Here is a 26,564-nt window from a genome sequence, read left to right on the forward strand (position 1 = left end):
CAGTAACATGCTACACTACTCTAATGCAAGAAGTAGAGAGAAGGAGTAGGCGATATCTGGTGATCAAGGGGGGGGGGGGCTTGCCTGGTTGCTCTGGCAAGAAGAGTTCGTCGTCGATGTAGTCGATCACAAGGGTACCGACAGCGGTCTCGGGGTTTACCGGAAAGAAGTAACGGAGGGGAACACAATAAATAATAGAGCAATCAAAGCATCACAAAGCATAACATGGCAATACGTGGTGCTAGAAGTGACCTAACGCAGTAGGAGGTGATACCGGCGAAGGGGGAAAACATCCGGGAAAGTATCCCCGACGTTTCGCGTTTTCGGATAGATGAACAAGAGGAGGAAAGTTACGTGTTTGCTATGCTAGGTATGCGTGGCGGACGAACGGGCTGTGTATTCGGATTTGTCTCGTCGTTCTGAGTAACTTTCATGTACAAAGTATTTTCATCCGAGTTACGGTTTATTTTATATGAATTTTCAACGATTTAAACAATTTCTGGAATTAAATTAAATTTGAAATAAATAGATAAAAACAGAATACTTTTGTCACCTAGTGCTACCCTAGTATGTGAGTATGACAGTGGGGCCAGTGGGGTTGGGTTGACCCGGTCAGAGGTTGACTGGTCAACATATGAATAGTGTAAGCGGGTCCCGCGTGTCATTTTCTTTAGTTTTAATAAAATGGTAATTAACCAGGGGTGGTCCCACATGTCATTGTTTTAATAACTTCCAAAAGATCTATCTAATCTAATTAGATGGGACCCACTTGTCATTAGCTAATAGGCTAAATTAGCACTAAACTACTACTAAACTAAACCTAGACTAATTAAACAAGGGCCGGCCATTAACCCAGTCGGCCATACGCATGGCCATGTACAGGGGGCTTGGCCAGGAGCTACAACAGCAGATGGTAGTAGTAGCAAGTGAGCCGTAGCAGCTAATAACAAGAAGCGGCAGTAGTAATCAGCAGCACGCGGCGGCAGCAGTACACAGCGGCAGTAGCAAAGCATCAACAGAAACAAGTAGAGCAGCCTGGCGTCCAGCAGCAGCAGTGAACGCGTGCGGAGGCAGCGGCTCGTGAGCAGCAGTAGTTCAACAGCGGGCAACGCAGACGCGGCGAGGAGCTGGCGAGGGCGCGCTGGGAGGTGGCAGGGGTGTGGCCCGGGCGAGGCGGGCTCACGCGCAGGCAGTGGCGCGAGGCCATGTTTGGGCAGGCGCTCGCGGGTGCGCGGCCAGGGCGTGGTCGGACGGAGCTGCAGCCACAGCGGCAGAACGACGGCCGAACAGAGGGGAAACAAGGGGGATGGGAGTGGCGCTCACAGGGGGAGGCGGACGACACGTTCGGCGTGGCGGAGGACCTCCGGTGAGGCAGATCGGGTGCGGGGCAATGACGGCCGTAGATGAGGAAGTCGCTCGATCCTATCGGAGTAGTGTGGTCCTCGTGGTTCCCATGTACGGATGCGACGTAGTAGAGGATGACGAAGCTCCTTGACATCTTGGCGCGGCGAGGGTAGGCCGGTGGCCGCGGGATCGACGAAGGCGAGGCGACGACTGTGCTCGGTGAAGAAGAAAACGAAGAGGAAAACGGGAGTGAGGGAAACAGGGGATGTCTAGGGTTTGCACGGTCACTAGGTTCATTTTGTAGCCGTCCAGGGGGGATAGATGCTCAGCACGTAGAGATCCCCGGCCATGGACGTGCTCAGATCGTCCACGGGGTGTGCTGTGAACAGGAAGAAGAGGATGGGGTGAGTTGGGCTGTGCCTTGTACTATTCATGGTGGGCCAAGTGCACGGGAGACTTTCTTCTTTCTTTTCTTTTATGTTTTCTAATTCTCTCTAGTCACTGATTGGTTTTTGTAAAACATGTAACTAGTCACATAAATCACATTGCATTGTATGGCACTGCCACAAAAAGTTTGGGAGGCATTTGAAAAGCTTTGGAATTTATAATTTTAATAGTGATTAAAATATTGTTTTGTCCCCTATTTTAATTGTTTTAGGGCATCTAAATATTATATAAAATGTTGGTCTTGTTTTTATAACTGCTTTGGGATTATTTTCAATATCATGAACTATTTTTTATAATTAACTTAAGAAGTAATTATTTGACTTTATTTTAATTTTAAATTTCGAATTGGATTTGAATCAACGCGAGATTAACAATAGTGACAGCGGTGACATGGCATACTAGCATGTGATTACTGCAGCTGAACTATCGGGGTGTTACAGTTATCACAGCCGCCGGGTTAAGTCCAGGACTTTTCAGGAAGGCGACTTGGTGCTCCAGCTCATCCAGGATCTTTCAGATGCACACAAGTTATCTCCACTTTGGGAGGGACCCTTTGTGGTCAGTAAAAATTTAAACAATGGGTCATATTACCTCATTGACGTTCGAGAGCATGCAGACTCACGTAAGTCGGAAGAGGAGACCCGCCGGCCATGGAACATTGCTCAACTTCGGCCATATTACACCTGAGCCACCGGCCCTCAACATGTACATACGTTCACGTGGTATATACTATGTTAAGCAATAAAGTAAGACCATCGGTCTCTTTTCTTTTTCACAGACCATACATCTTTATTATTTCTTACATACAAATGACTATTAAGGAGCTGATCATATCAAGTTTAACCTTTTTGGTCCAGCTTATGATCATATCCAAATCTAGCTGCAAATCTCAAGCTCACTTGGGGGCTTCCTGTTCAAACATAGGTCGTATTCGTACCAAAGAGAACATAGCTGTCGTAACCCTCTTGATCGGCTCAAGGCCAAACTCACTTGGGGGCTTCTTGATCGTATCCGAATCATAGCTTTACCCCTTTTGAGTCCGACTTGGATCGTATTCGAATCAGGGTCGTTAAAAACCTCTCAAGGTCATTTGGGGGCTTCCTGTTCAAACATAGGTCGTATTCGGACCAAAGAGAACATAGCTGTCGGTACCCTCTTGATCGGCGCAACGCCAAAGCCACTGGGGGCTATATAGTCGTATTCGAACCTTAGCTTAACCCCTTTGGTCTGGTTTACTGATCGTATTCGAATTAGAAACCCCCAGCTTTTTGAATACATAGTTAAAATTATGTTTATTATCTGTTGCTTGCCTTTTAGCTTTTGTTGTTTAAATATTACAAATAAGATAGCCTGGTTTTCTTCATCGGCTCAATTATTGAAAAACACAGCTGCCCGGGTTATTCAAGCCGGTGGCTCAAGGATCCAAAGGTACGAGCTACTAAGATATGATGATCATTGAGTATTCAAGGAGTATTAACTTTTCATACATATTGAATTATCAAGTTCACCACCCGGATTATTAAAACCGGCGATCTAAGGATCAACAAGGACAAGGTATGATTCTTACTTATATGCGCTTACCCGCTGTGTTAACTCAAGAATTCGTATTAACCCTTATCTTTTCTTTATATTTGTCTCTGTTTTTTATTAAGGTAAATATATTGGCTGTAAATTAGGGTGTTTAAGCCCGTTTGTTTCTAAACCACCTTCCCAGTCTTTTTCTTGTATTCACAGAAACATAATTCAAATATCACAGAGACAAACATTAAACGATGCATACATTGACATCTGGAAGCAGATTCACATAGAAGTATTTTATGCACGACGGCATAAGAAAACATGCGGTGTTTTAGCAACTAAGTTATTACAAGGCTTTATAAGCCTATGAAGATGATCATCGTCCCTCCCTTGCCGATTCACCACCTTCTGTTTGCTGGAAGTTGGATTTTGACCAATCAAAGCCGTTCATGGCGACAAATTCGGCTTCTTCGTCAATCAGGTCGACCGGGTCAATTTCCGGGGCAAAGGTATCTTCTCTCACTCGTGGGATCAGATCTGCTACTTTGTATGAAGGAGTGGCCATCTTCTTATTTTCACTATCAAAACCCGGCTGGTACTTGTCAACATTGGTGTCATCTCCAAGACTAGTCGCCTGAGGCCGGACTTTGCGTACACATGCTATGAAATCATCCTGGTCAAATGGAGACCCGTCCTCCTTCACAGTAGGGTAACCTCTTGCTACGTCCACCGGGTCTAGGTCTGGCACCCAAGCCTTCACGCGCAGGAGCCTTTTACTTCTTGGAATCTAGCAGGAAGGTTGGACAGCTTCTTTAGGACATCACTAAGCCGGTTGGGTCCTTGATTTGCAGGAGAGATAGCGGCCAGAGCCCATTGTGCACCAATATATAATTGTTCAACCAAGGTGTATACTGCCTTCAGTTTAATCAACGGGTCTTGGCTCAGATTTTTACTTCGTGGGCCTGCATATATTTTTAACAGAATAAGTTGGCGGATTATACTCCAGTTTGGCAAAATTATGCGAAAGGTCAAATCAGGCAGCTTACGAAAGATAGCAGCGACCATCTGAGACACCCGGCCCTTTAAACCGTTTAGATCTGTTGAAATTTCTTTCAGAGCTGTTTCGGCCGTCTCAGCTCGTCGGGTCAGAAGTGTTTTCTCATTTTCCCAAACCTTCTCCTTGGCAGCAAAGCTAGTCTTCAAATTTTCCGTTGCAGAAAGGCTCATTTGCAGTTTGGAAGTGGAAGATTTGATTTTGGACTCCTGACTTGATAGTCGGGTCTTTGCGTCCGACAATTGAGAGTTCAATTCGGACAAGGCATTCTGTGAAACGTTCAGATAAGTCAAGACTTGGTTTCAAATTCAAATATTCAAATTCAAGATTCAAGTCTCAAAGTACTTTACGAGTAAACCACTTGACACTTGGGGGCTAATGTATGCCAAATCAAATTTTTACGGCTCTACAAACATATTTAAAGTCCCAAGTCCCTTACAAAGTAACAGCACTTGGCACCTGGGGGCTAATGTACGCAGTTCAGCAAGTTTATCAAGGTTACACCATAGTGTTAAGTACATGGAAGACGGTCTTAAATTCTAAAGTACCGATCCATTGATGATCAAAATAAACCGGTCCTTGGGGACTATAGGTGAAGTTTTTTGTTTCTATCAATATCAGGCAAAGATTGAGAGGTAAAAGTCTCGGACTATACTTTAAGTAGGTTATTTTGTTTCTCTCATAAGCTGAAGACTTGGGGGCTGAAGGAATATTAGTAAACAGGAAACAATGTACCTCATACTTCAACTGAAGCTGCTTGACCATCTCGATCTCTGACTCACGACTGGAGTGTACATGACTGAGATAGCCGGATAAGATATCACTGGCATTGAGACGGTCATAATTGGCAACATCAAAGTGAACCTTCTGCCTCTCCAATGCTTCTTGCTTTGCTGTGCACCGAGCCAACACCGTTGGGTTCCCCGTCTCAACAAAGCGGCTACCAGTAATTTGAACATCTTGAACACGTGGAGACGGCGCGTCGGTTGAGCTTGACGGTCCAGCTGTAGAAGGATTCATAGTGGCTTTGTCAAGGGACAGCTCCAGAGGATTTGCTTCATTGACAATAGGCTGGTCTTCTGGGGCGTCATTTAGTGGAGAAGGCGGCCTAGCCAGGTCAGATGCTAAGTACTGGCGGGTCTTCCGCCGTTTTTGCTGCCTTCGCCTTCTTGGATTTAGCCAGGCCGCTAAGGAAAAAAATATTGCAGGGGAGTCAGCATCAAGATACAATTGATCAACCCAGAAGAAAAGAGGATTTCTGATTACCCAGGAGTAGTCTTGAAAGCCGGAAATTGTGTTTGTGATGAGTCGCTTGAGGAACAAGACACCTCCTGAAAAGGTAAAAGAAAGGAGTTAAAAGAAATACAAGGACCAGGATTCATTAAAACAAGTTATGGACAGTAATAAGTAAACCTCGTTCGGGCGTTTACGAGGGGTCTGTTGAAGGACGACAGCCGGTTCATCTTCAATCTCAACTTCACAGCGGCTTTCATGTTGCTGCTTTTTCAAATGAAAGTTGGGATCCAAGTGAGCTAAGGGGTTAGAAAACCTTACTTTACGGATCACTCGTCGAACTTTGTGTCTCGGTAAGGGCTCTGAGTCAGAGGAAATGATAGTTACCTCTGCTTCCCCGGCCTGACTGGCCCCAGTGTCATCCTGGTAAGGATCAGTGTCAATAAGATTGTTAAAAAGTTGACCAAGGGAATCAAGGGCTACCTCCGAGTCAGACGTGTCATCAAGTTTCATTAAATCTTCAACAGTGGCTTTCTTCTTCTTCTTCGTTCTCCGGGTCGATTTCTTGGTGTTCATGGTGGCAAGTTTCGCATTCTTGGCAGCTTCATGATCGTATTTCACTTTCCAAAAGTTCGAGTTGGCCTACAAAGAAAAGAGGAAGGATCAGTGATAAACAATACGGCTGGACAAAATACAAAGGAAAAAAGTTCAGAATGTCCTTACTTCTGGTACCGGATTAAATTTACAAAAGGGATTTAACCCAACAACACTGCAATCTTCATACTTCGCATTTACCAAAACATTGGACATTGCGACAACGTCCTCCTTGGTTAGTTCAACCGGGGTATGACGGAGAGAGTCGTCCGGGTCTCCACCATATTCATACATCAACTTTGAACGACGTCTTAATGGAATAATCCACCAGGAGATCCAGCAGCGGGTTAGATCGACTCCCGTTAAACTGTTCCCCAACAAACCATTGGTTCTTCTGATAGATGGAAGCAGCTTCTTGCGTTCAGCAATGGTAAGTTTATCTAGCAGGGCGAACTTGGTGTCAAGACGATCGGGGCGGTAACCCCACAGCGTCTTCTCATTGGCGGGTGAGATGTCCTGACAGTAAAACCAAGTTTGGTTCCAGTCCTTTGGGTGACTTGGTAAAACTATGAGAGGGAAAACCGCACCCTGCCAGCGCTGAATTGAGATGCCTCCAAGTTCTAAGCTAAGGCCATTGGTGCACACGTTCTGCCGATTCAGATAGAAGTACTCTCTAAATAGTTCCACAGTCGGCTCTTGCTGAAGATATACCTCGCAGAGCACTTGGAAGTTACAGATATTGGATATGGAATTGGGCCCAATATCCTGAGGATGGAGTTTGAAAAAGTGAAGAACTTCTCTGAAAATTTTTGAGCCGGGCGGTGAGAAGCCCCGGTTCATGTGATCAGTAAAGACGATCACTTCGCCGTCTTTTGGATTGGGTCGTTCTTCTTCCGGGTTAGGAGCACAATAGGACATGATGTTTCTTGAGGGCAGAAATCCAATGAGGAAGAACTCTTTCAGACGCTCCTCAGTTATGGTTGAGGGGACCCAATTGCAGATGGTGGGTGTCTTTGACGGCATGATGTGCAAGGGACTGGAAAAGGAAAAACAACATGCCGGTTCAATTTACGGCAAAAGGTTGAAGTTATAAAACAAGTAACGGCGGCTTAAACTAAGGGCTAATGACATATAAGGAAAAGAAAGCTGGAGTGGTAAGCCGCCATGACTACAGACTTTCTCAGAAAGCAGATTCAGCTAAGTGTTGGCATAAACAAGTTTCACCAAGCTATCATCATTATTTTGGATCAAATGGATGTCCCAAAAAGAAAATATTCTAGACCTAGAACTCCAGTACAGATGAGTTTATCAGCTAACAAAGCATCTATACAGGAGAAAGAGATCTACCGCTATCAAAAATGAAATGCCAAACAGCTACCGCGGCAGTTCTAAACTATCAGACGATCAGGAAAGAGCATCGGAGGAGAAGTCTACCAAGAGTCTGTGAAGAACACTGACGAACTCAAGAAGCCATAATGTAGATCTAAGGCAGAGAAGGAAAGGGACTTATAGAGGCAGGGCTACTGCGAAGGTTCGTCACGTTTCTCTGGTCAAATCAGGTCGATGCAGCGGCCTGAGGTGAGGAAGACGAGGAGATCTCCGGCGGCGGCGGCAGCAAACGGTGAGAGGAGGAAGATGACCGAAGGAGGAGAATGAAAAAGACCTAAGTTGTACCTATTTATAAGGGAGTGCACGAACAGGCGGGCGCGAGAATCAAGGAGACCCGAATAATGATTATCCAACTAAACAGACGCCTCGATTCTCGGAAGGCATTAAAAAATGAAAGATCCGTTGGAAGATGACATCATGAAAGTTTTTTGTGTTTTCAGAAGATGACGTCACGGCGGGTTACAGAAGCTTTCAGACAGAGCATGGATTCCACCTAAGTATTGAAGATTGACAAAGAACAAAGTTCAAAGTAAACCTGGGGCCTAATGTTGGGGATATTACTACCAGTATGACCCGCCCAGGAGGGGCCGGGTCAGCCCTAATGGCAGGTTACATAAGAAGCCCGATAAACATTCAAGATGATAGTTTACTAAATGTATAGAAGGCCCAAAGGCCTGGGGCCGGCTTAAGGCCTGAAACTGTAAACCGCCGTATGTAAGGAAAGACTTGTAAAGAAAGGCATGTAAAGGAAGTCACCGAGCCGGACACGATTATGAGCCGGCCGGGACTCTGTAGGCCACCAGGCGTCAACCCGTGTATATAAGGGGATGACCCGGTGGCAGTTTATGGAAAAAAATAACCAAGTCGATAACCAAGCCGGTGAGTTAAGCCTCTTGGAGATCGAAACTTCAGCAATACCAATCCCAACTAGACGTAGGCTTTTACCTTCATCGTAAGGGGCCGAACTAGTATAAAAACTCTCTCGTGTGTCCTTTGTCCCGATCAACCCCTTTAAGCTTCCTAGTGCGATGGCCCTACGACTAAGTCCTTGCTCTAGGACATCTGCCAGGATCAAGAGAATTAAACCATATCTTAGCATCACCCTTTAATGAGAACGGAAATATTTTGAGGATGTAAAAGTAACGAGTTCTCTCATCTTTAGTAAACAGGGTAGCTATATCATTCAATTTAGTAAGATGTGCCACTATAGTTTCAGATTCATAACCATGAAAAGGACCAGATTCAACCAAAGTAATTATATCAGGATCAACAGAGAATTCATAATCCTTATCACTAACAAAGATAGTTAAGTAACAAAAGCAGGGTCAGGTTTCATTCTATCATTTAGGGATTGCTTACTCCATTTAGCTAATAATTTTTTTAGTTCAGTTCTATTTCTGCAAGCTAAAATGGCTAAAGAAGCATCTTGATCAAATACATAACCCTTAGGAATAGCAAGTGGTTCTTCATCATCACTTTCATCAGTATCATCAGATTCAATATTTTCAATTTCTCTAGCCCTAGCAAGTTGTTCATCAAGAAAATCACTAAGTGGCATAGTAGTATCAGGCATAGAGGTAGTTTCATGCATAGCAGAAGTGGCATCATCAATAACATGCGACATATCAGAACGAATGGCAGAAGCAGGTGTAGGTGTCGCAAACTTACTCATAACAGAAGGTGAATCAAGTGCAGAGCTAGATGGCAGTTCCTTACCTCCCCTCGTAGTTGAGGGATAGATCTTGGTTTTTGGATCCCTCAAGTTCTTCATAATGATAATAAGATATAAATCCCAAGTGAATCAAAGAATAGAGCTATGCTCCCCGGCAACGGCGCCAGAAAAAAGGTCTTGATAACCCACAAGTATAGGGGATCGCAACAATTTTCGAGGGTAGAGTATTCAACCCAAATTTATTGATTCGACACAAGGGGAGCCAAAGAATATTCTCAAGTATTACTGGCTGAGTTGTCAATTCAACCACACCTGGAAACTTAATATCTGCAGCAAAGTGTTTAGTAGCAAAGTAATATGATAGTAGTGATAACGGTAGCAAAAGGTAACAGTAGTAAAAGTAATGTTTTTGGTATTTTGTAGTGATGATAGCAATAGCAACGGAAAAGTAAATAAGCGAAGAACAATATATGGAAAGCTCGTAGGCAATGGATCGGTGATGGAGAATTATGCCAGATGCGGTTCATCATGTAACAGTCATAACCTAGGGTGACACAGAACTAGCTCCAGTTCATTGATATAATGTAGGCATGTATTTCGAATATAGTCATACGTGCTTATGGAAAAGAACTTGCATGACATCTTTTGTCCTACCCTCCCGTGGAAGCGGGGTCCTTACGGAAACTAAGGGATATTAAGGCCTTGTTTTAATAGAGAACCGGAATAAAGCATTAACACATAGTGAATACATGAACTCGTCAAACTACGGTCATCACCGGTAAGTATCCCGATTATTGTCACTTCGGGGTTAACGGATCTTAACACATAATAGGTGACTATAGACTTGCAAGATAGGATCAAGAACACTCATATATTGATGAAAACATAATAGGTTCAGATCTGAAATCATGGCACTCGGGCCCTAGTGACAAGCATTAAGCATAGCAAAGTCATAGCAACATCAATCTCAGAACATAGTGGACACTAGGGATCAAACCCTAACAAAACTAACTCGATTACATGATAGATCCCATCCAACCCATCACACCCTTTTTTTCTTTCCATTTATTTGTGTTTTTCCTGTTTCTTTGGACTAATTGCTATGTTTTGTTGTTGGATTTAGGTGGTGACGATTCTGCTCGGATACTTAGGGAGGAGATCCGGCTTGGCAAGCGGCCCATTGATTCTACTCTCGGTTTGTGCATTTGGTTTGGCTGAATTGGATCGGTGCTTGCTGTTTGTTCGTGTTCTTATTTGTGCGGTTTTGTTTTACGTTGGCAGAGGTCCCTTTTTGCATGGTGGAGTTGGGTGGGTGTGATGTTCCTGCTATTGGCTATTTGACTGATGCATGGCCTGGTATTCGATCGTTGCGATTTCTGCACTGTGATGAGATGGACGCATGGCATGCGGCAGCGATTGATTGCATGGGCCATGCATGTTGGTTGACTTTCCTATCAGGAAAGCAATCAAGAAAAAAAGAAAAGAAAGTTGTTTCAAGCTCCTCTTCCAATGCTGCCCCCATTGACATGGTATGCATCTGTTCTACGTTTTCAACTTAAATTAAAACCCCATGCAAAGTAATGCAGTCACTAACTTTAATCCATTTGCAGAACGATGACTTGATGGTGTATATACCAAGGTGCATCATTCTGCAAATTGTCGGCTTGGCTATAAGGCAGGAAGTGCAAGGATACCTTCACTGCACGTACCTCGACGGAACTATACAGGCATCCGTCCATATGGGAGCCACACATTCCATAGGGAGCATCAATGAAAACCCTTTGGTTTTCAAAGGAGAACCCGTAGTGACACAAGACGAAGCGGAAGAAGGGGCTGCCCAGGCAGCACTAAACTACATTTGTGAAAACTACGCGATCACAATCAACGGTTATAATTACCCTATGTTGCAGGCAACAAAGCAGAAGCTCCTATCAGCTCAAGAGAAAGCACGCTCAAAGCATTGTGAACTTAACATGGCTAAACGTGAAGTTGCTTCTTGCCAAGCCGAGTCCGTGACACAAACACAAATGTTGGCACGTATATGCAACGATTTCTCTGATGCCGTGCCTCTCTGCATGCATCCACAGCGTCCATTCACGGAAGACCGCATCATCAGCTACACTGGTAGTTGTCCACCCATCACACGACTCGAGCACTTCGCAAAAGTGCTATATCATTTCATTATTGGCACTAACCGGAGAGAGGAGTGTTCCAAAATGACTTGATTTCGAGCATTAAAGTCATTTGTAGTCGTATTTGTCTTCTATGCAAGTATCGATCATTTTAGTTTCCTTCAGTTGTTTTAATCCATGTTTACCAAGCTGTGTCCAGTTGTAATAAAATAAGCTCCTCCATGTTTTAATAGTATTTAAGCATGTATTATATGTAAGTTAATTATGAATGTAACTTTCTATCTTTAGTTACGTTCTACGACGATTGCAACCCAATATTGGTTTCTAACTAACATATGAAAAAAACAAGTGGTCACGTAAAATAAACTAGTACGTAGAACAAAAGCTTCACATGTAAACTTTTCTATTGACCAGTTTACAGCTTATGGTTCCTCATGTGCACAACGAAAACCAACCTTCGGCATTCAAGGAATGCTTCATCTTGGGTTGGAGAGGGTGTTAACAATCTGAAGCTTGCCGAAATTAGATGTTGTCCTTGCACCGAGGAGATCAGGTCATATTTCATAGATTCCCATGTGTAAAAATATCTGTATTTGTACTTCTATGTCATGTATGTTGGTTGTGGTCTACTAACCAAGGTGATGTGTGTTTCCTTTTATGTGTTTGATTTTGTATTTATTTATTGCATGTGCAGTTCGATTTCATTTTACTTTCTTGCCGTCGAAAAAAACATGTGCAACCTTTAGCTATGTACAATTTGTGAAACACCAAGTTCTAATCCGCCGCATATGCAAACGATTTACTGACTATTAAACAATTATTGGTTCACCTTGGTGTGCTATCTATCAGTCATGCTCTCCAAAAAGTATATAATCAAACGATTTACTGACTACTAAACAATCATTGGTTCACCTTGGTGTGCTATCTATCGGTCATGCTTTCCAAAAAGTATATAATCGCCAAGGAGAACAACAACAGATCTATATTGCATAATACCTTTAACAAGTGACAAGGTCAACAAGCACAAAGAAGAAAGACCATGAAACCGGCAATATGAGACCACCCAAAGAAGAAATAAAAATATAAATAAATGAAGGAGAGCAATATGATATCTCCTTGGTAGCACAAGTAGAACACTACCAAGCATATCTGCCTCCAGTGGCGAAAGGCTAAAAAAAGGAAGGACGGCAATATGATATCTCCTACGTAGCTCAGGTAGAGCACTACCAAGCATATTTCCCTCCAGTGGCAGGGCCACCAGTGCCTCGAAGAGCCACCGCTCGGGCGGCAGCGTCATGGCGATCATCTAGGATCATTGCACACAGAAGCATAGAGAAGCCAAGCAATGCTGCTAGCAGCCCAAGTATGAGAACTAGGATCAACTCTGAGCTCACGTCCTCCATTGGGGGCATCCTCTCGATCTTTTGTCACCGGAGGAAGAAAAGAGATGAAAATTAGGGAGAAGGAATGAGGTACGTTGTGGAATGGAGAAAAAGAAGAGAGTGTGTGGTTATTTTTATAGCTCGAACTCGGTGTACGATGGGCGAAGTTCACCAGCACCGCTCGCCGGTGTTCAGGAGGCGAATCTGCGAGTAGTGCCGAAAAGGTACTGGTCCCTGAGGTGACTGCTCGCTGTATCGGTAGTGAGCACGCCCCACCACAGTACTGCCCTAGATGCTCTATGCCCTAGATGGTACAAGTGGGAGACGTGCGGGAAAGCACGCGAGGCCGGTCTTCAGGAGGCGAATCTGTGAGCAGTGCCGAAAAGGTACTGGTTTGTGAGGTGACTGCTCGCTATATCGGTAGCGAGCATGCCTCACACTACCACGGTACTGCCCTAGATAGTCTACGCGCTAGATGGCACAAGTGGGAGACGTGCGAGAAAGCGCGTGAGGGAGAAATAGATAAGACCTGGTGAAGAAGTTCATCGCCCATTGAAATCTGAAATTTATTTACATTCAAGATTAAAAAGACTTGTGCCTGACCCGATTATTTTTTGAACTTTATTATGTGAGATTGTTATAGCTATTTATACTAAACTTTAGTACTTATTTGTTCGTATTTTGCCAAATCACGATCATAGATATTATATTGTGGGCAATTCAAATTGTTTATGTAATAAACTTTGTTTTTTCAAACATACATCTTAAAACATATTTAAACCAAACTCAAATAAATACAAGAAAATAAGAAAACGGGAAAATACATGTTTACTTGGATTACATGGTGACAGTGCTTTAATGATGTATTTGTATATGTGTATTCTTAAATATCTTGGTATAGATCTGTATAGTGTATGGCATACAAAATATCTTCATAGTGGTGTCTTTATAATTACATATACATAACTAGAAAGATGTACATTGTAGAAGATGTTTCTGAGGTAGATTCACTCCAATTTTTATATCATTTGAACGTCTGAGCAGCTCTCAGCAAAACAAGATAAATTGGATTAGAATGGTGCATAGTAGTAAGTTTTTCGGTGCTCGATCGTCGGTGCTCAGAAGCGAATCTGCAAGCATTGCGGAAAAGGTATCGGTCCGTGAGGTGAGTGCTCACTGCACCTAGCACGTCTTGCACTATCGCGGTACTGCTCTAGATGCTTCACGTGCTACACGCGACAAGTGGGGGACTTGTGGGAAAGTTCGCGAGAGAGAAGTAGATGAGGACTGGTGAAAACTTGTGCTTGACCCAATTCTTTTTTGGATTTTGACATGTGTATCTTTCTGCTTTTTGAGTTGATCATCGGAGGAGGCGGTGCGTAGTAATAGGTTTTCCAGTGCTCGATCATCGGTGTTCAGGAGGCGAACCTATGAGAAATGTAGCGAAGACACCTCGCACTACCGTGGTACTGCCTTAGATGCTCTATGCGTTAGACACCATAAGTGGGGGACCTGCCGAAAGCATGCCACAGAGAAGAGAGATCAGACATGAGAAAGAAGAAGCGACTAACAATAAATCTTAGGTTCACCCTATCAGCCCAAGGGAGAGCTGCTCGGTGGAGTGTAGCAAGCAAAGATTTAGAATCTGAAAAAAATCGCTCTTTTTGCATTTTTCGAGGATTTAGATAGCAATTATTCAGTTGCCTTTGCCCATAAGCATGAGTACTAATTAATTTTGTTATTAAAAAGAGGATGAGCATGGAGTATATATGGTCATTACAAGGAATACAGTGTGTCAAAGAGTTGTTCGTCGTTTGTACTTACACTCAAATTTAAAGAGGTTTGCTCTGTTTTAATTCTCTTCTACGTATTAAATTATATTCTCTATTTACTACCTAATTTTTCATTCATAGTAATTAGTTGAATTTAGGCTGGACCAAAACATAATATATGCGTATTTGCAACCTGATTTGTTTTTCACTTCCAGACTATATGGTTGAGTTTTTTTTAAAGCATTTTCTGTTTACTATAGTTTACAGATTCGACCAGCCCATCTGGCTTCAATCAGCCCATATGGTTTCGACCAGCCCATTTTACATCGAGCTTCCGTCCGCTTAATATTTAACATTCTGATACAGCCCATACGGTCAACTTTCGTTGGCCCATATACACCATGCATGCACTCGAGTGATAGACTATGTCGTGATTTTTTTTTGCCACCTCGCAATTTATATGATTACACTAGCTTACACTGTTTATCTTAACAATTGTCTACACTCCAATATATAGTACAAAGCTGTAGACGGGCGCGGCGTGCCGCCGCGGGAGGTTCGCTAGTATAGTCATATGTGCTTATGGAAAAGAACTTGCATGACATCTTTTGTCCTACCCTCCCGTGGTAGAGGGGTCCTTACGGAAACTAAGGGATATTAAGGCCTCCCTTTAATAGAGAACCGGAATAAAGCATTAACACATAGTGAATACATGAACTCCACAAACTACGGTCATCACCAGTAAGTATCCCGATTATTGTCACTTCGGGGTTAACGGATCATAACACATAATAGGTGACTATAGACTTGTAAGATAGAATCAAGAACACTCATATATTGATGAAAACATAATAGGTTCAGATCTGAAATCATGGCACTCGGGCCCTAGTGACAAGCATTAAGCATAGCAAAGTCATAGCAACATCAATCTCAGAACATAGTGGACACTAGGGATCAAACCCTAACAAAACTAACTCGATTACATGATAGATCCCATCCAACCCATCACCGTCCAGCAAGCCTACGATGGAATTACTCACGCACGGCAGTGAGCATCATGAAATTGGTGATGGAGGATGGTTGATGATGACAATGGCGACGGATTCCCCTCTCCGGAGCCCCGAACGGACTCCAGATCAGCCCTCCCAAGAGGTTTTAGGACTTGGCGGCGGCTCCGTATCGTAAAACGCGATGATTTCTTCTCCCTGATTTTTTTCTCATCAAAACTCAATATATGGAGGTGGAGTTGCAGTCGGAGACGCAACAGGGGGCCCACGAGGTAGGGGGTGCGCCCTAGGGGGGCAGGCGCGCCCCCACCCTCGTGGCAAGATGGTGGGCCCCCTTGCCTTCATCTTTGCCAAGTATTTTTCTTATTTTCTGAAAAGTGTCTCCGTGAAGTTTCAGGTCATTCCGAGAACGTTTGCTCCTGCACATAAATAACACCATGGTAATTCTGCTGAAAACAGCGTCAGTCCGGGTTAGTTCCATTCAAATCGTGCAAGTTAGAGTCCAAAACAAGGGCAAAAGTGTTTGGAAAAGTAGATACGTTGGAGACGTATCAGAGTGCACTTGACTGAGATAACCAGATAGCACTTCACTATTACTCAATTGAGCATAGTGGGAGACATCGAACCTCACTTTCCGTCTTTCCATGACTTCCTATTTGGCAGAGTGTCTCGCTAGTACAGTTGGATTCCCTGGTTCAATGAATCTGGTGCCAGTGATTAAAACATCATCGCCGCGAGTCTCTGGCGGGTTATCTGAGCTTGACGGTTCCACAGTTGATCAATCAAGAATGGTTTCGTTAACAGACGGCTCAGGTAAATCCGGTCGAGTGTTAACAGCAGGATCTTCCGGTGCTTTAGAGTGTTCCGGTACAAGGGTTGGCTGCTCTGCTTCAGAAGCTTTCGGATCCTTGGCCGACTTTGTCACCTTGGCTTTTTTGGTCTTTGCTTGACCGCTAAAAAGAATTTGGACAAGTCAGCATAATGATGAGGATATAAAGGTAAAGAAGAAAGATAATTATCTTTACCCGGGGGCGGTCTTGAAAGCCGGCAGTTGAGTTTGTGATGAGTCGCCAGAAAAAGAACGGGAAATCTCCTGCAAGGATGGAGTCAAAATTGAGTGATTAATAAAAGTAACTTGTTGGTAAATACAAGGATTAAAGGTTAAAAAGAACCTCATTCTGGCGTTTCCGAGGGCTGTTCGGTAAGCCGGAGGATAAATCGTCATCTCCACTAGTCTGGGTCTGGCGGCGGCTCTCATGTTGCTGTCATTTCAAAAGAAAATGAGGATCCAAATAAGCCAAGGGGTGTGAAAACCTTACTTTCCGGGTTACCCATCGAAGTTTCTATCTTGGTAAAGGTTCTGAGTCGGAGGAAATAATAGTTACCTCTTCTTTGACTGCCTGGCTAGCCCCCGTGTCATCCTGGCAATAGTCAATGTCAATAAGGTTGTTAAAAAATAGGCCAAGAGAGTCAAGGGCTACCTCCGACTCAGAGCAGCCTTAGCCTTTTTTCCAGCCTCATGGTCATATTTGGCCTTCTAGAAGTGAGATTTAGCCCGTGGAAGAATAGCATGTTGAAATTCATGCAATAATTAACTGCTGAGGAAAAAGAAGTCAAAGATTTACCTCTGGCGCCAGGTTAAGCTTGTCGAAAGGGTTCAAACCCACTAGGTTGCAGTCTTCATATTTGCTATTGACAAGTGTGGTTGCCATCTCAACAATGGCCTCTTCAGTCAGTCGTAGAGAGCTATGATGTAAAGGCTCATCTGTTCCTCCAGTATAGTTGAACATCAAACCGGATCGGTGGCTTAAGGGGATGATCCGCCATGCGACCCAGCATCGGATTAAGTCGACTCTAGTTAAGCCGTTTCCCAGCAAGGCTTGAACTTTTCTGATGGTAGGAATAAGCTTCTTGCGTTCGGCGGCAGTAAGTTTATCAGGGAGTTGGTATTTGGTGTCGAGACGCTTAGCACGATAACCCGGCATCGGATTTTCATCAGACAGCGAGATATGTTTACAGTTGAACCATGTTTGATTCCAGTCCTTGGGATGGCTTGGCAGGACTACTTGAGGGAAGATGGCATCTCGTATGCGTTGAATTGAGATCCCGCCAAGTTCCTAGCTGGGACCATTGGTGTACTCATTCTGGCGGTTCAGGTAGAAGTATTCTCTGAAAAGCTCGACGCTGGGTTCTTCTTGAAGGTATACTTCACAAAAAACTTGGAAGTTACAGATGTTCGATACGGAATTGGGTCCAATATCTTGCGGATGGAGTTTGAAAAATTGCAGGACATCCCTAAAGAATTTTGAGCCGGGCGGTGAGAAGCCCCAGGTCATCTGGTCAGTAAAGACAATGATTTTGCCATCTTTTGGCTGAGGTCTATCTTCAGCCAGGTCAGGAGCACGATAATGCATGACACTTTTCTCTGGTAAGTATCCAACAGTGACAAAACCCTTCATAGTGCTCTCGGTGACTGTGGAAGGAACCCAGTTGCAAGTTGTCATCGTCTTCGGCGGCATGGTGAAAGGACAATCTAAAAGCAAATAATTTGACGGCTCAAATCAGTTAGTGGGATTGCAAGTTAATGATTACAATACATGTTTATAATGGCGGCTTAAGCAAGGGCTAATGATATATGAACAAAAGATAAGCCGGCAGAGTAAGCCGCCATGACTAAGATATTCAAGAGTTGCCGAAAGAAAAATTTTCTAAGTATTGGGACAAACAGATTCCGCAGATTGAGGTTACAAATTTGGATCTACCACTGTTCAGCAAAAAGGAAATAAATTCGTGACAGTGGAAAAGCAGAGGTGCCCTAGAGGAGATCTGTTGCGGTGGGGATATATATATTGTACTATTAAAACAAGTGCTAAAACTACTACCGCGCAAGTTTCCTATGGTTTTTGGATCTAACCTATGGATCTAAATAAAGAGAAGGAAGGAGAACGACGAACACTGATGAACACTGACGAACACCGACAAACCCTAATGACGGATCCATGCATGACGAGGGACAGAAGGCTTACTGATGTTGTTAGGACAACAGAGTGTGACACAGTTTTCTGGTCTACTCAGCGTGATGCAGTGACCGGAGTTGAGGTCGAAGACGGAGTTCGATGGCGGTGAGGTTTGTACGGGACGACGCGTTGCAAGGAAGAAGAAAGGAGAAGGAGAAGAGTGGAAAGTGGTTCTATGGTCCTATTTATAAGGAGACAGGGAAACAGGCAGGCACAAAAGACGGGGAGGCCAAATGATGGTTATCCAGCTAATTGGACGCCTCGATTTTCGGGAAGACATTAAGATAAAGATCCGTTAAAGATGACATCGTGGCGGGTCATACGTCTCCAACGTATCTATAATTTTTGATTGCTCCATGCTATATTATCTACTGTTTTGGACATTATTGGGCTTTATTATCCACTTTTATATTATTTTTGGGACTAACCTATTAACCGGAGGCCCAGCCCAGAATTGTTGTTTTTTGCCTGTTTTAGGGTTTCGAAGAAAAGGAATATCAAACGGAGTCCAAATGGAATGAAACCTTCGGGAACGTGATTTTCTCAACGACCAAGACCCGGGAGACTTGGACCCTATGTCAAGACACAAAAGAGGAGGCCACGAGGTAGGGGGCGCGCCTACCCCCCCAAGCGTGCCCTCCACCCTCGTGGGCCCCTTGTTGCTCCACTGACATACTCCTTCCTCCTATATATACATACGTACCCACAAACGACCAGATACGGAGCCTGTTCTGGAGCTCCGCCGGAGGGGGCATCGATCATGGAGGGCTTCTACATAAACACCATAGCCTCTCCGATGAAGTGTGAGTAGTTTACCTCAGACCTACGGGTCCATAGTTATTAGCTAGATGGCTTCTTCTCTCTTTTTGGATCTCAATACAATTTTCTCCCCCTCTCTTGTGGAGAACTATTTGATGTAATCTTCATTTTGCGGTGTGTTTGTTGAGACCGATGAATTGTGGGTTTATGATCAAGTTTATCTATGAACAATATTTGAATCTCCTCTGAATTCTTTTATGTATGATTGGTTATCTTTGCAAGTCTCATCGAATTATCAGTTTGGTTTGGCCTACTAGATTGATCTTTCTTGCAATGGGAGAAGTGCTTAGCTTTGGGTTCAATCTTGCGGTGTCCTTTCCCAGTGACAGTAGGGGCAGCAAGGCACGTATTGTATTGTTGCCATCGAGGATAACAAGATGGGGTTTTCATCATATTGCATGAGTCTATCCCTCTACATCATGTCATCTTGCTTAAGGCGTTACTCTGTTTTTAACTTAATACTCTAGATGCATGCTAGATAGCAGTCGATGAGTGGAGTAATAGTAGTAGATGCAGGCAGGAGTCGGTCTACTTGTCTCGGACGTGATGCCTATATACATGATCATACCTAGATATTCTCATAACTATGCTCAATTCTGTTAATTGCACAACAGTAATTTGTTCACCCACCGTAGAATACTTATGCTCTCGAGAGAAGCCACTAGTGAAACCTATTGCCCTCAGGTCTATCTTCGTCTTCTTAATCTCCTACTACTTAGTTATTTCCTTTGCTTTTTTACTTGGCCTTTATTTTACTTTGCATCTTTATAAAAAAAATACCAAAAATATTATCTTATCATATCTATCAGATCTCACTCTCGTAAGTGCTCGTGTAGGGATTGACAACCCCTATTCGCATTGGTTGCGAGGATTTATTTATTTTGTGTAGGTACGAGGGACTCGCGTGTAGCCTCCTACTGGATTGATACCTTGGTTCTCAAAAACTGAGGGAAATACTTACGCTACTTTGCTGAATCATCCCTTCCTCTTCGGGGAAAACCAACGCAGTGCTCAGGAGGTAGCAAGAAGGATTTCTGGCGCCGTTGCCGGGGAGGTCTACGCAAAAGTCAACATACCAAGTACCCATCACATACCCTTATCTCCCTCATTAAATTATTTGCCATTTGCCTCTCGTTTTCCCCTCCCCCCACTTCACCCTTGTCGTTTTATTCGCCCTCTCTGTCTCTATCCTCCCTCTCTTTCTCTATTTGCCTCTTTTTGCCCGCTTGTTTTTTGTTTGCTTGTGTGTTAGTTTGTTTGCTTGTCATTATGGCTAGTCCCTTATCTTCTCCGTTGTCTCCCGAGAGTGAAATTCTAAATTTTAAGCAAAGGGAGGGAGAAAATCTAAAAGATGCTTGGTATAGAATTTGCAATGCTCAGAATAGATCCACTAGGAAGCAATCTACTTCTATTCTTCTTCGCAATTTTTATGTAGGCATTACTCCTTGGCAAAGATATGTTCTTTATACTATTACCGGAGGGAACTTCTTGGGTAGCCACACTTTTGATTCTTATAATGCTATGATAGATTTATTTGGCTCACCCCCTCTTTTGGTTAATGGAACTATATTAACTTTGGAGCATGTAATGCAAAGGCTTGAAATTATTGAAAATAAGGTTGCTACCGTAGAATTAATTGAAAATTTGGATAAAAAGATCCACAGCCGAATCTCTCAATATGGATCTAAAGTAGGAGCTACTTTGAAAAATATTAAAGGAAAGGAACCCATAGTTAATGAGAAAATAAATCACGATTCCACTAGGATCGATAAACTTGAGGATATTATTACCGACTTGGGAACCGATTTTTCTTCCATAAAGAATACTCCAATTCCTCCCACTAAAATTTCCAAGCTTATGTATGTTCCTAAAAATACGGGTGAATCCTCTAGTAAGCAAAATGCTGATCTCAAATCTATAAATATTCATCCTAATCTTTTTGCTATCATTAAGGAACCATTTGTTACAGATGAATTTTTCGATCTTGTGCCTAAAAGTTTGATAATTAATAAAATTAAAGAAATTCCTAAAGATGGTAGATGCCTCATTGAAGAATTGCCAACCAAAGATGGCAATACCTAGATCTATCCTTGCTTGTTATGCCTAGCTAGGGGCGTTAAACGATAGCGCTTGTTGGGAGGCAACCCAATTTTATTTTTATTCCTTGCTTTTTTCTCCTGTTTAGTAATAAATAATTTATCTAGCCTCTTTTTTGGTTGTGTTTTTTGTGTTTAATTAGTGTTTGTGCCAAGTAGAACCGTTGGGAAGACTTGCGGAAAGTCTTGTTACACTTGCTGTAAAAAACAGAAACTTTAGCCCTCACGAGAACTGCTGCCATTTTTATTTGGAGAGTGCTATTTAGTTAATTATTTTTGCAGATGATTAATAGATAAATTCCTCACGTCCAGAAATTTATTTTAGAATTTTTGGGGTTACAGATCTTGCGCTAGCTACAGATTACTACAGACTGTTCTGTTTTTGACAGATTCTGTTTTTCGTGTGTTGTTTGCTTATTTTGATGAATCTATGGCTAGTAAAATAGTTTATAAACCATAGAGAAGTTGGAATACAGTAGGTATAACACCAATATAAACAAAGAATGAGTTCATTACAGTACCTTGAAGTAGTCTTTTATTTTCTTTCGCTAACGGAGCTCACGAGATTTTCTACTTTATGTTTTGTGTTGTGAAATTTTCAAGTTTTGGGTAAAGATTTGATGGATTATGGAACAAGGAGTGGCAAGAGCCTAAGCTTGGGGATGCCCATGGCACCCCCAAGATAATCTAAGGACACCTAAAATCCAAAGCTTGGGGATGTCCCGAAAGGCATCCCCTCTTTCGTCTACTTCTATCGGTAACTTTACTTGGAGCTATATTTTTATTCGCCACATGATATGTGTTTTGCTTGGAGAGTCTTGTATTATTTGAGTCTTTAGTTTTTAGTTTACCACAATCATCCTTGCTGTACACACCTTTTGAGAGAGCCATACATGATTTGGAATTTGTTAGAATACTCTATGTGCTTCGCTTATATCTTTTGATTCATATAGTTTTGCTCTAGTACTTCACTTATATCTTTTAGAGCACGGTGGTGGATTTGTTTTATAGAAACTATTGATCTCTCATGCTTCACTTAGATTATTTTGAGAGTCTTAAATAGCATGGTAATTTCCTTAAAATCCTAATATGCTAGGTATTCAAGATTAGTAAAATTTTCTTAAGAGTGTTTTGAATACTAAAAGAAGTTTGATGCTTGATGATTGTTTTGAGATATGGAGGTAATAATATCAAAGTCGTGCTAGTTGAGTAGTTGTGAAATTGAGAAATACTTGTGTTGAAATTTGCAAGTCCCGTAACATGCACGTATGGTAAACGTTATGTAACAAATTTGAAACATGAGGTGTTATTTGATTGTCTTCCTTATGAGTGGCGGTCGGGGACGAGCGATGGTCTTTTCCTACCAATCTATCCCCCTAGGAGCATGCGCGTAGTACCGAGGTTTTTGATGACTTGTAGATTTTTGCAATAAGTATGAGAGTTCTTTATGACTAATGTTGAGTCCATGGATTATACGCACTCTCACCCTTCCATCCTTTCTAGCCTCTTCAGTACCGTGCATTGCCCTTTCTCACATTGAGAGTTGGCGCAATCTTCGCTGGTGCATCCAAACCCCGTGATATGATACACTCTTTCACACATAAACGTCCTTATATCTTCCTCAAAATAGCCACCATACCTACCTATTATGGCATTTCCATAGCCATTCCGAGATATATTGCCATTCAACTTTCCACCATTCCATTCATCATGACACATTCATCATTGTCATATTGCTTAGCATGATCATGTAGTTGACATAGTATTTGTGGAAAAGCCACCGTTCATAATTCTTTCATACATGTCACTCTTGGTCCATTGCATATCCCGGTACACCGCCGGAGGCATTCATATAGAGTCATCTTTTGTTCTAGTATCGAGTTGTAATCATTGAGTTGTAGAAGTGTGATGATCATCATTTTCTAGAGCATTGTCCCAAGTGAGGAATTATAAAAAAGGCCATAAAAAGAGAAGGCCCAAAAAAATGATGAGAGAAAAAGAGAGAATGGACAATGTTACTATCCTTTGCCACACTTGTGCTTCAAAGTAGCACCTTAATCTTCATGATAGAGAGTCTCTTGTTTTGTCACTTTCATATATACTAGTGGGAATTTTTCATTATAGAAGTTTGCTTGTATATTCCAACAATGGGCCTCCTCAAGTGCCCTAGGTCTTCATGAGCAAGCAAATTGGATGCACACCCACTTAGTTTTCTTTTGTTGAGCTTTCATACATTTATAGCTCTACTACATCCGTTGCATGGCAATCCCTACTCCTTGCATTAACATCAATCGATGGGCATCTCCATAGCCCATTGATTAGCCTCGTTGATGTGAGACTTTCTCCCTTTTTGTCTTCTCCACATAACCCCCCTCATTATATTATATTCGACCCATAGTGCTATGTCCATGGCTCGCGCTCATATATTGCGTGAAAGTTTATAGGTTTGAGATTACTAAAGTATGAAACAATTGCTTGTCTTGTCATCAAGATTGTGCATGATGAGAGCATTCTTGTGTGACGAAAATGAAACATGACTAAACTATATGATTTTGTAGGGATGAACTTTCTTTGGCCATGTTATTTTGAGAAGACATAATTGCTTAGTTAGTATGCTTGAAGTATTATTATTTTTATGTCAATATGAACTTTTGTCTTGAATCTTTTGGATCTGAACATTCATACCACAATTAAGAAGAATTACATTAAAAATATGCCAAGTAGCACTCCGCATCAAAAAATCTGTTTTTATCATTTACCTACTCGAGGACGAGCAGGAATTAAGCTTGGGGATGCTTGATACGTCTCCAACGTATCTATAATTTTTGATTGCTCCATGCTATATTATCTACTGTTTTGGACATTATTGGGCTTTATTATCCACTTTTATATTATTTTTGGGACTAACCTATTAACCGGAGGCCCAGCCCAGAATTGCTGTTTTTTGCCTGTTTTAGGGTTTCGAAGAAAAGGAATATCAAACGGAGTCCAAACGGATTGAAACCATTGGGAACATAATTTTCTCAACGAACAAAACCCGGGAGACATGGACCCTACGTCAAGACACAAAAGAGGAGGCCACGAGGTAAGGGGCGTGCCTACCCCCCCAGGCGTGCCCTCCACCCTCATGGCCCCCCTGTTGCTCCACTGACGTACTCCTTCCTCCTATATATACCTACGTACCCCCAAACGATCAGATACGGAGCCAAAACCCTAATTCCACCACCGCAACTTTCTGTATCCACGAGATCCCATCTTGGGGCCTGTTCCGGAGCTCGACCAGAGGGGGCATCGATCACGGAGGGCTTCTACATCAACACCATAGCCTCTCCGATGAAGTGTGAGTAGTTTACCTCAGATCTACGGGTCCATAGTTATTAGCTAGATGGCTTCTTCTCTCTTTTTGGATCTCAATACAATGTTCTCCCCCTCTCTTGTGGAGAACTATTCGATGTAATCTTTGTTTTGCGGTGTGTTTGTTGAGACCGATGAATTGTGGGTTTATGATCAAGTTTATCTATGAACAATATTTGAATCTCCTCTGAATTCTTTTATGTATGATTGGTTATCTTTGCAAGTCTCTTCGAATTATCAGTTTGGTTTCGCCTTCTAGATTGATCTTTCTTGCAATGGGAGAAGTGCTTAGCTTTGGGTTCAATCTTGCGGTGTCCTTTCCCAGTGACAGTAGGGGCAGCAAGGCACGTATTGTATTGTTGCCATCGAGGATAACAAGATGGGATTTTCATCATATTGCATGAGTCTATCCCTCTACATCATGTCATCTTGCTTAAGGCGTTACTCTGTTTTTAACTTAATACTCTAGATGCATGCTAGATAGCAGTCGATGAGTGGAGTAATAGTAGTAGATGTAGGCAGGCGTCGGTCTACTTGTCTTGGACGTGATGCCTATATACATGATCATACCTAGATATTCTCATAACTATGCTCAATTCTTTTAATTGCTCAACAGTAATTTGTTCACCCACTGTAGAATACTTATGCTCTCGAGAGAAGCCACTAGTGAAACCTATGGCCCCCGGGTCTATCTTCGTCATATTAATCTCCTACCACTTAGTTATTTCCTTTGCTTTTTACTTTGCCTTTATTTTACTTTGCATCGTTATCACAAAAATACGAAAAATATTATCTTATCATATCTATCAGATCTCACTCTCGTAAGGGGCCGTGTAGGGATTGACAACCCCTATTCGCGTTGGTTGCGAGGATTTATTTGTTTTGTGCAGGTACGAGGGACTCGCGCGTAGCCTCCTACTGGATTGATACCTTGGTTCTCAAAAACTAAGGGAAATACTTACGTTACTTTGCTGCATCATCCCTTCCTCTTCTGGGAAAACCAACGCAGTGCTCAAGAGGTAGCAGCAGGTTTCCGAAATTCCTGGAGATGACGTCATGGCGGGTCACAAGGTTTTCACAGCAGATGTGGAAGAATTTTTCTAAGTCTTGAAGATTGACATGCACAAGTTCAAATCAACCTGGGGCCTAATGTTGGGGATATAACTATTAGGTATAACCCGCCCAGGAGGGGCCGGGTCATCCCAATGACGATTCATCACAATGAAGCCCAAGATCATATGGCAGTTCATAGATAGGTTGGTAGAGAGCCCAGACCCAAAGGCGGCTTAAGGCCCATGATTGTAAACTGCCATCTATGTAAACTTGTATTGTAAGGCATATGAGAAAGGTCACCAAGCCGGATAGGTTATATAAACTGGCCGAGACTCTGAGGGCCGCAGGGCGTCAACCCGTGTATATAAGGGGACGACCTAGTGGCGGCTTAGGACAAGGAACAACAGATCGAGAGCTGGGTCAAGCGTATTCGCTCCCTGCTCATCGAAACCCTAGCAATACCAACTAAAAATTGGACTAGGATTTTACCTTCATCGTAAGGGGCCGAACCAGTATAGACTCCTCATGTCCTTTGTCCTGATTAACCCCTTTAAGCTAACCTCAACACGATGGCTCCACGACTAAGTCCTCACACTAGGACATCTACCATGACAATTCCACGACAGCGTGGGAAACCCTTCCCTGCCACGTGTCTACGCACTGTTTGGGACCTAACCCAAC

At 42.8% G+C, this 26,564-nt stretch overlaps 1 protein-coding gene across 1 annotated transcript; it reads left to right on the forward strand.

The window, feature by feature from the left end:
* Positions 1 to 1,692: 1,692 nt before the first annotated feature.
* Positions 1,693 to 11,476, forward strand: LOC147963924 (uncharacterized). Its single transcript, XM_087529762.1, has 5 exons — positions 1,693 to 1,748; positions 6,592 to 6,620; positions 10,375 to 10,446; positions 10,533 to 10,780; positions 10,862 to 11,476. The coding sequence occupies exons 1-5, from the start codon at positions 1,693 to 1,695 to the stop codon at positions 11,474 to 11,476; spliced, it is 1,020 nt and encodes a 339-aa protein (XP_087385888.1).
* Positions 11,477 to 26,564: the final 15,088 nt, after the last annotated feature.

Source organism: Triticum urartu, chromosome 6A (assembly GCF_056163025.1).
Source record: "Triticum urartu cultivar PI428250 chromosome 6A, HENAU_Tu73, whole genome shotgun sequence".
NCBI classification, from domain to species: domain Eukaryota; kingdom Viridiplantae; phylum Streptophyta; class Magnoliopsida; order Poales; family Poaceae; genus Triticum; species Triticum urartu.

Excerpts from the sequence above, each read along its gene's own strand:
- LOC147963924 (XM_087529762.1), top strand. The coding sequence starts at position 1,693 with ATGGACGTGCTCAGATCGTCCACGGGGTGTGCTGTGAACAGGAAGAAG. Across the intron at positions 1,749-6,591 it reads AACAGGAAGAAGAGGATGGG|ATGGAAGCAGCTTCTTGCGT; the intron begins GTGAGTTGGGCT and ends TTCTTCTGATAG. Across the intron at positions 10,447-10,532 it reads GCCCATTGATTCTACTCTCG|AGGTCCCTTTTTGCATGGTG; the intron begins GTTTGTGCATTT and ends TTACGTTGGCAG.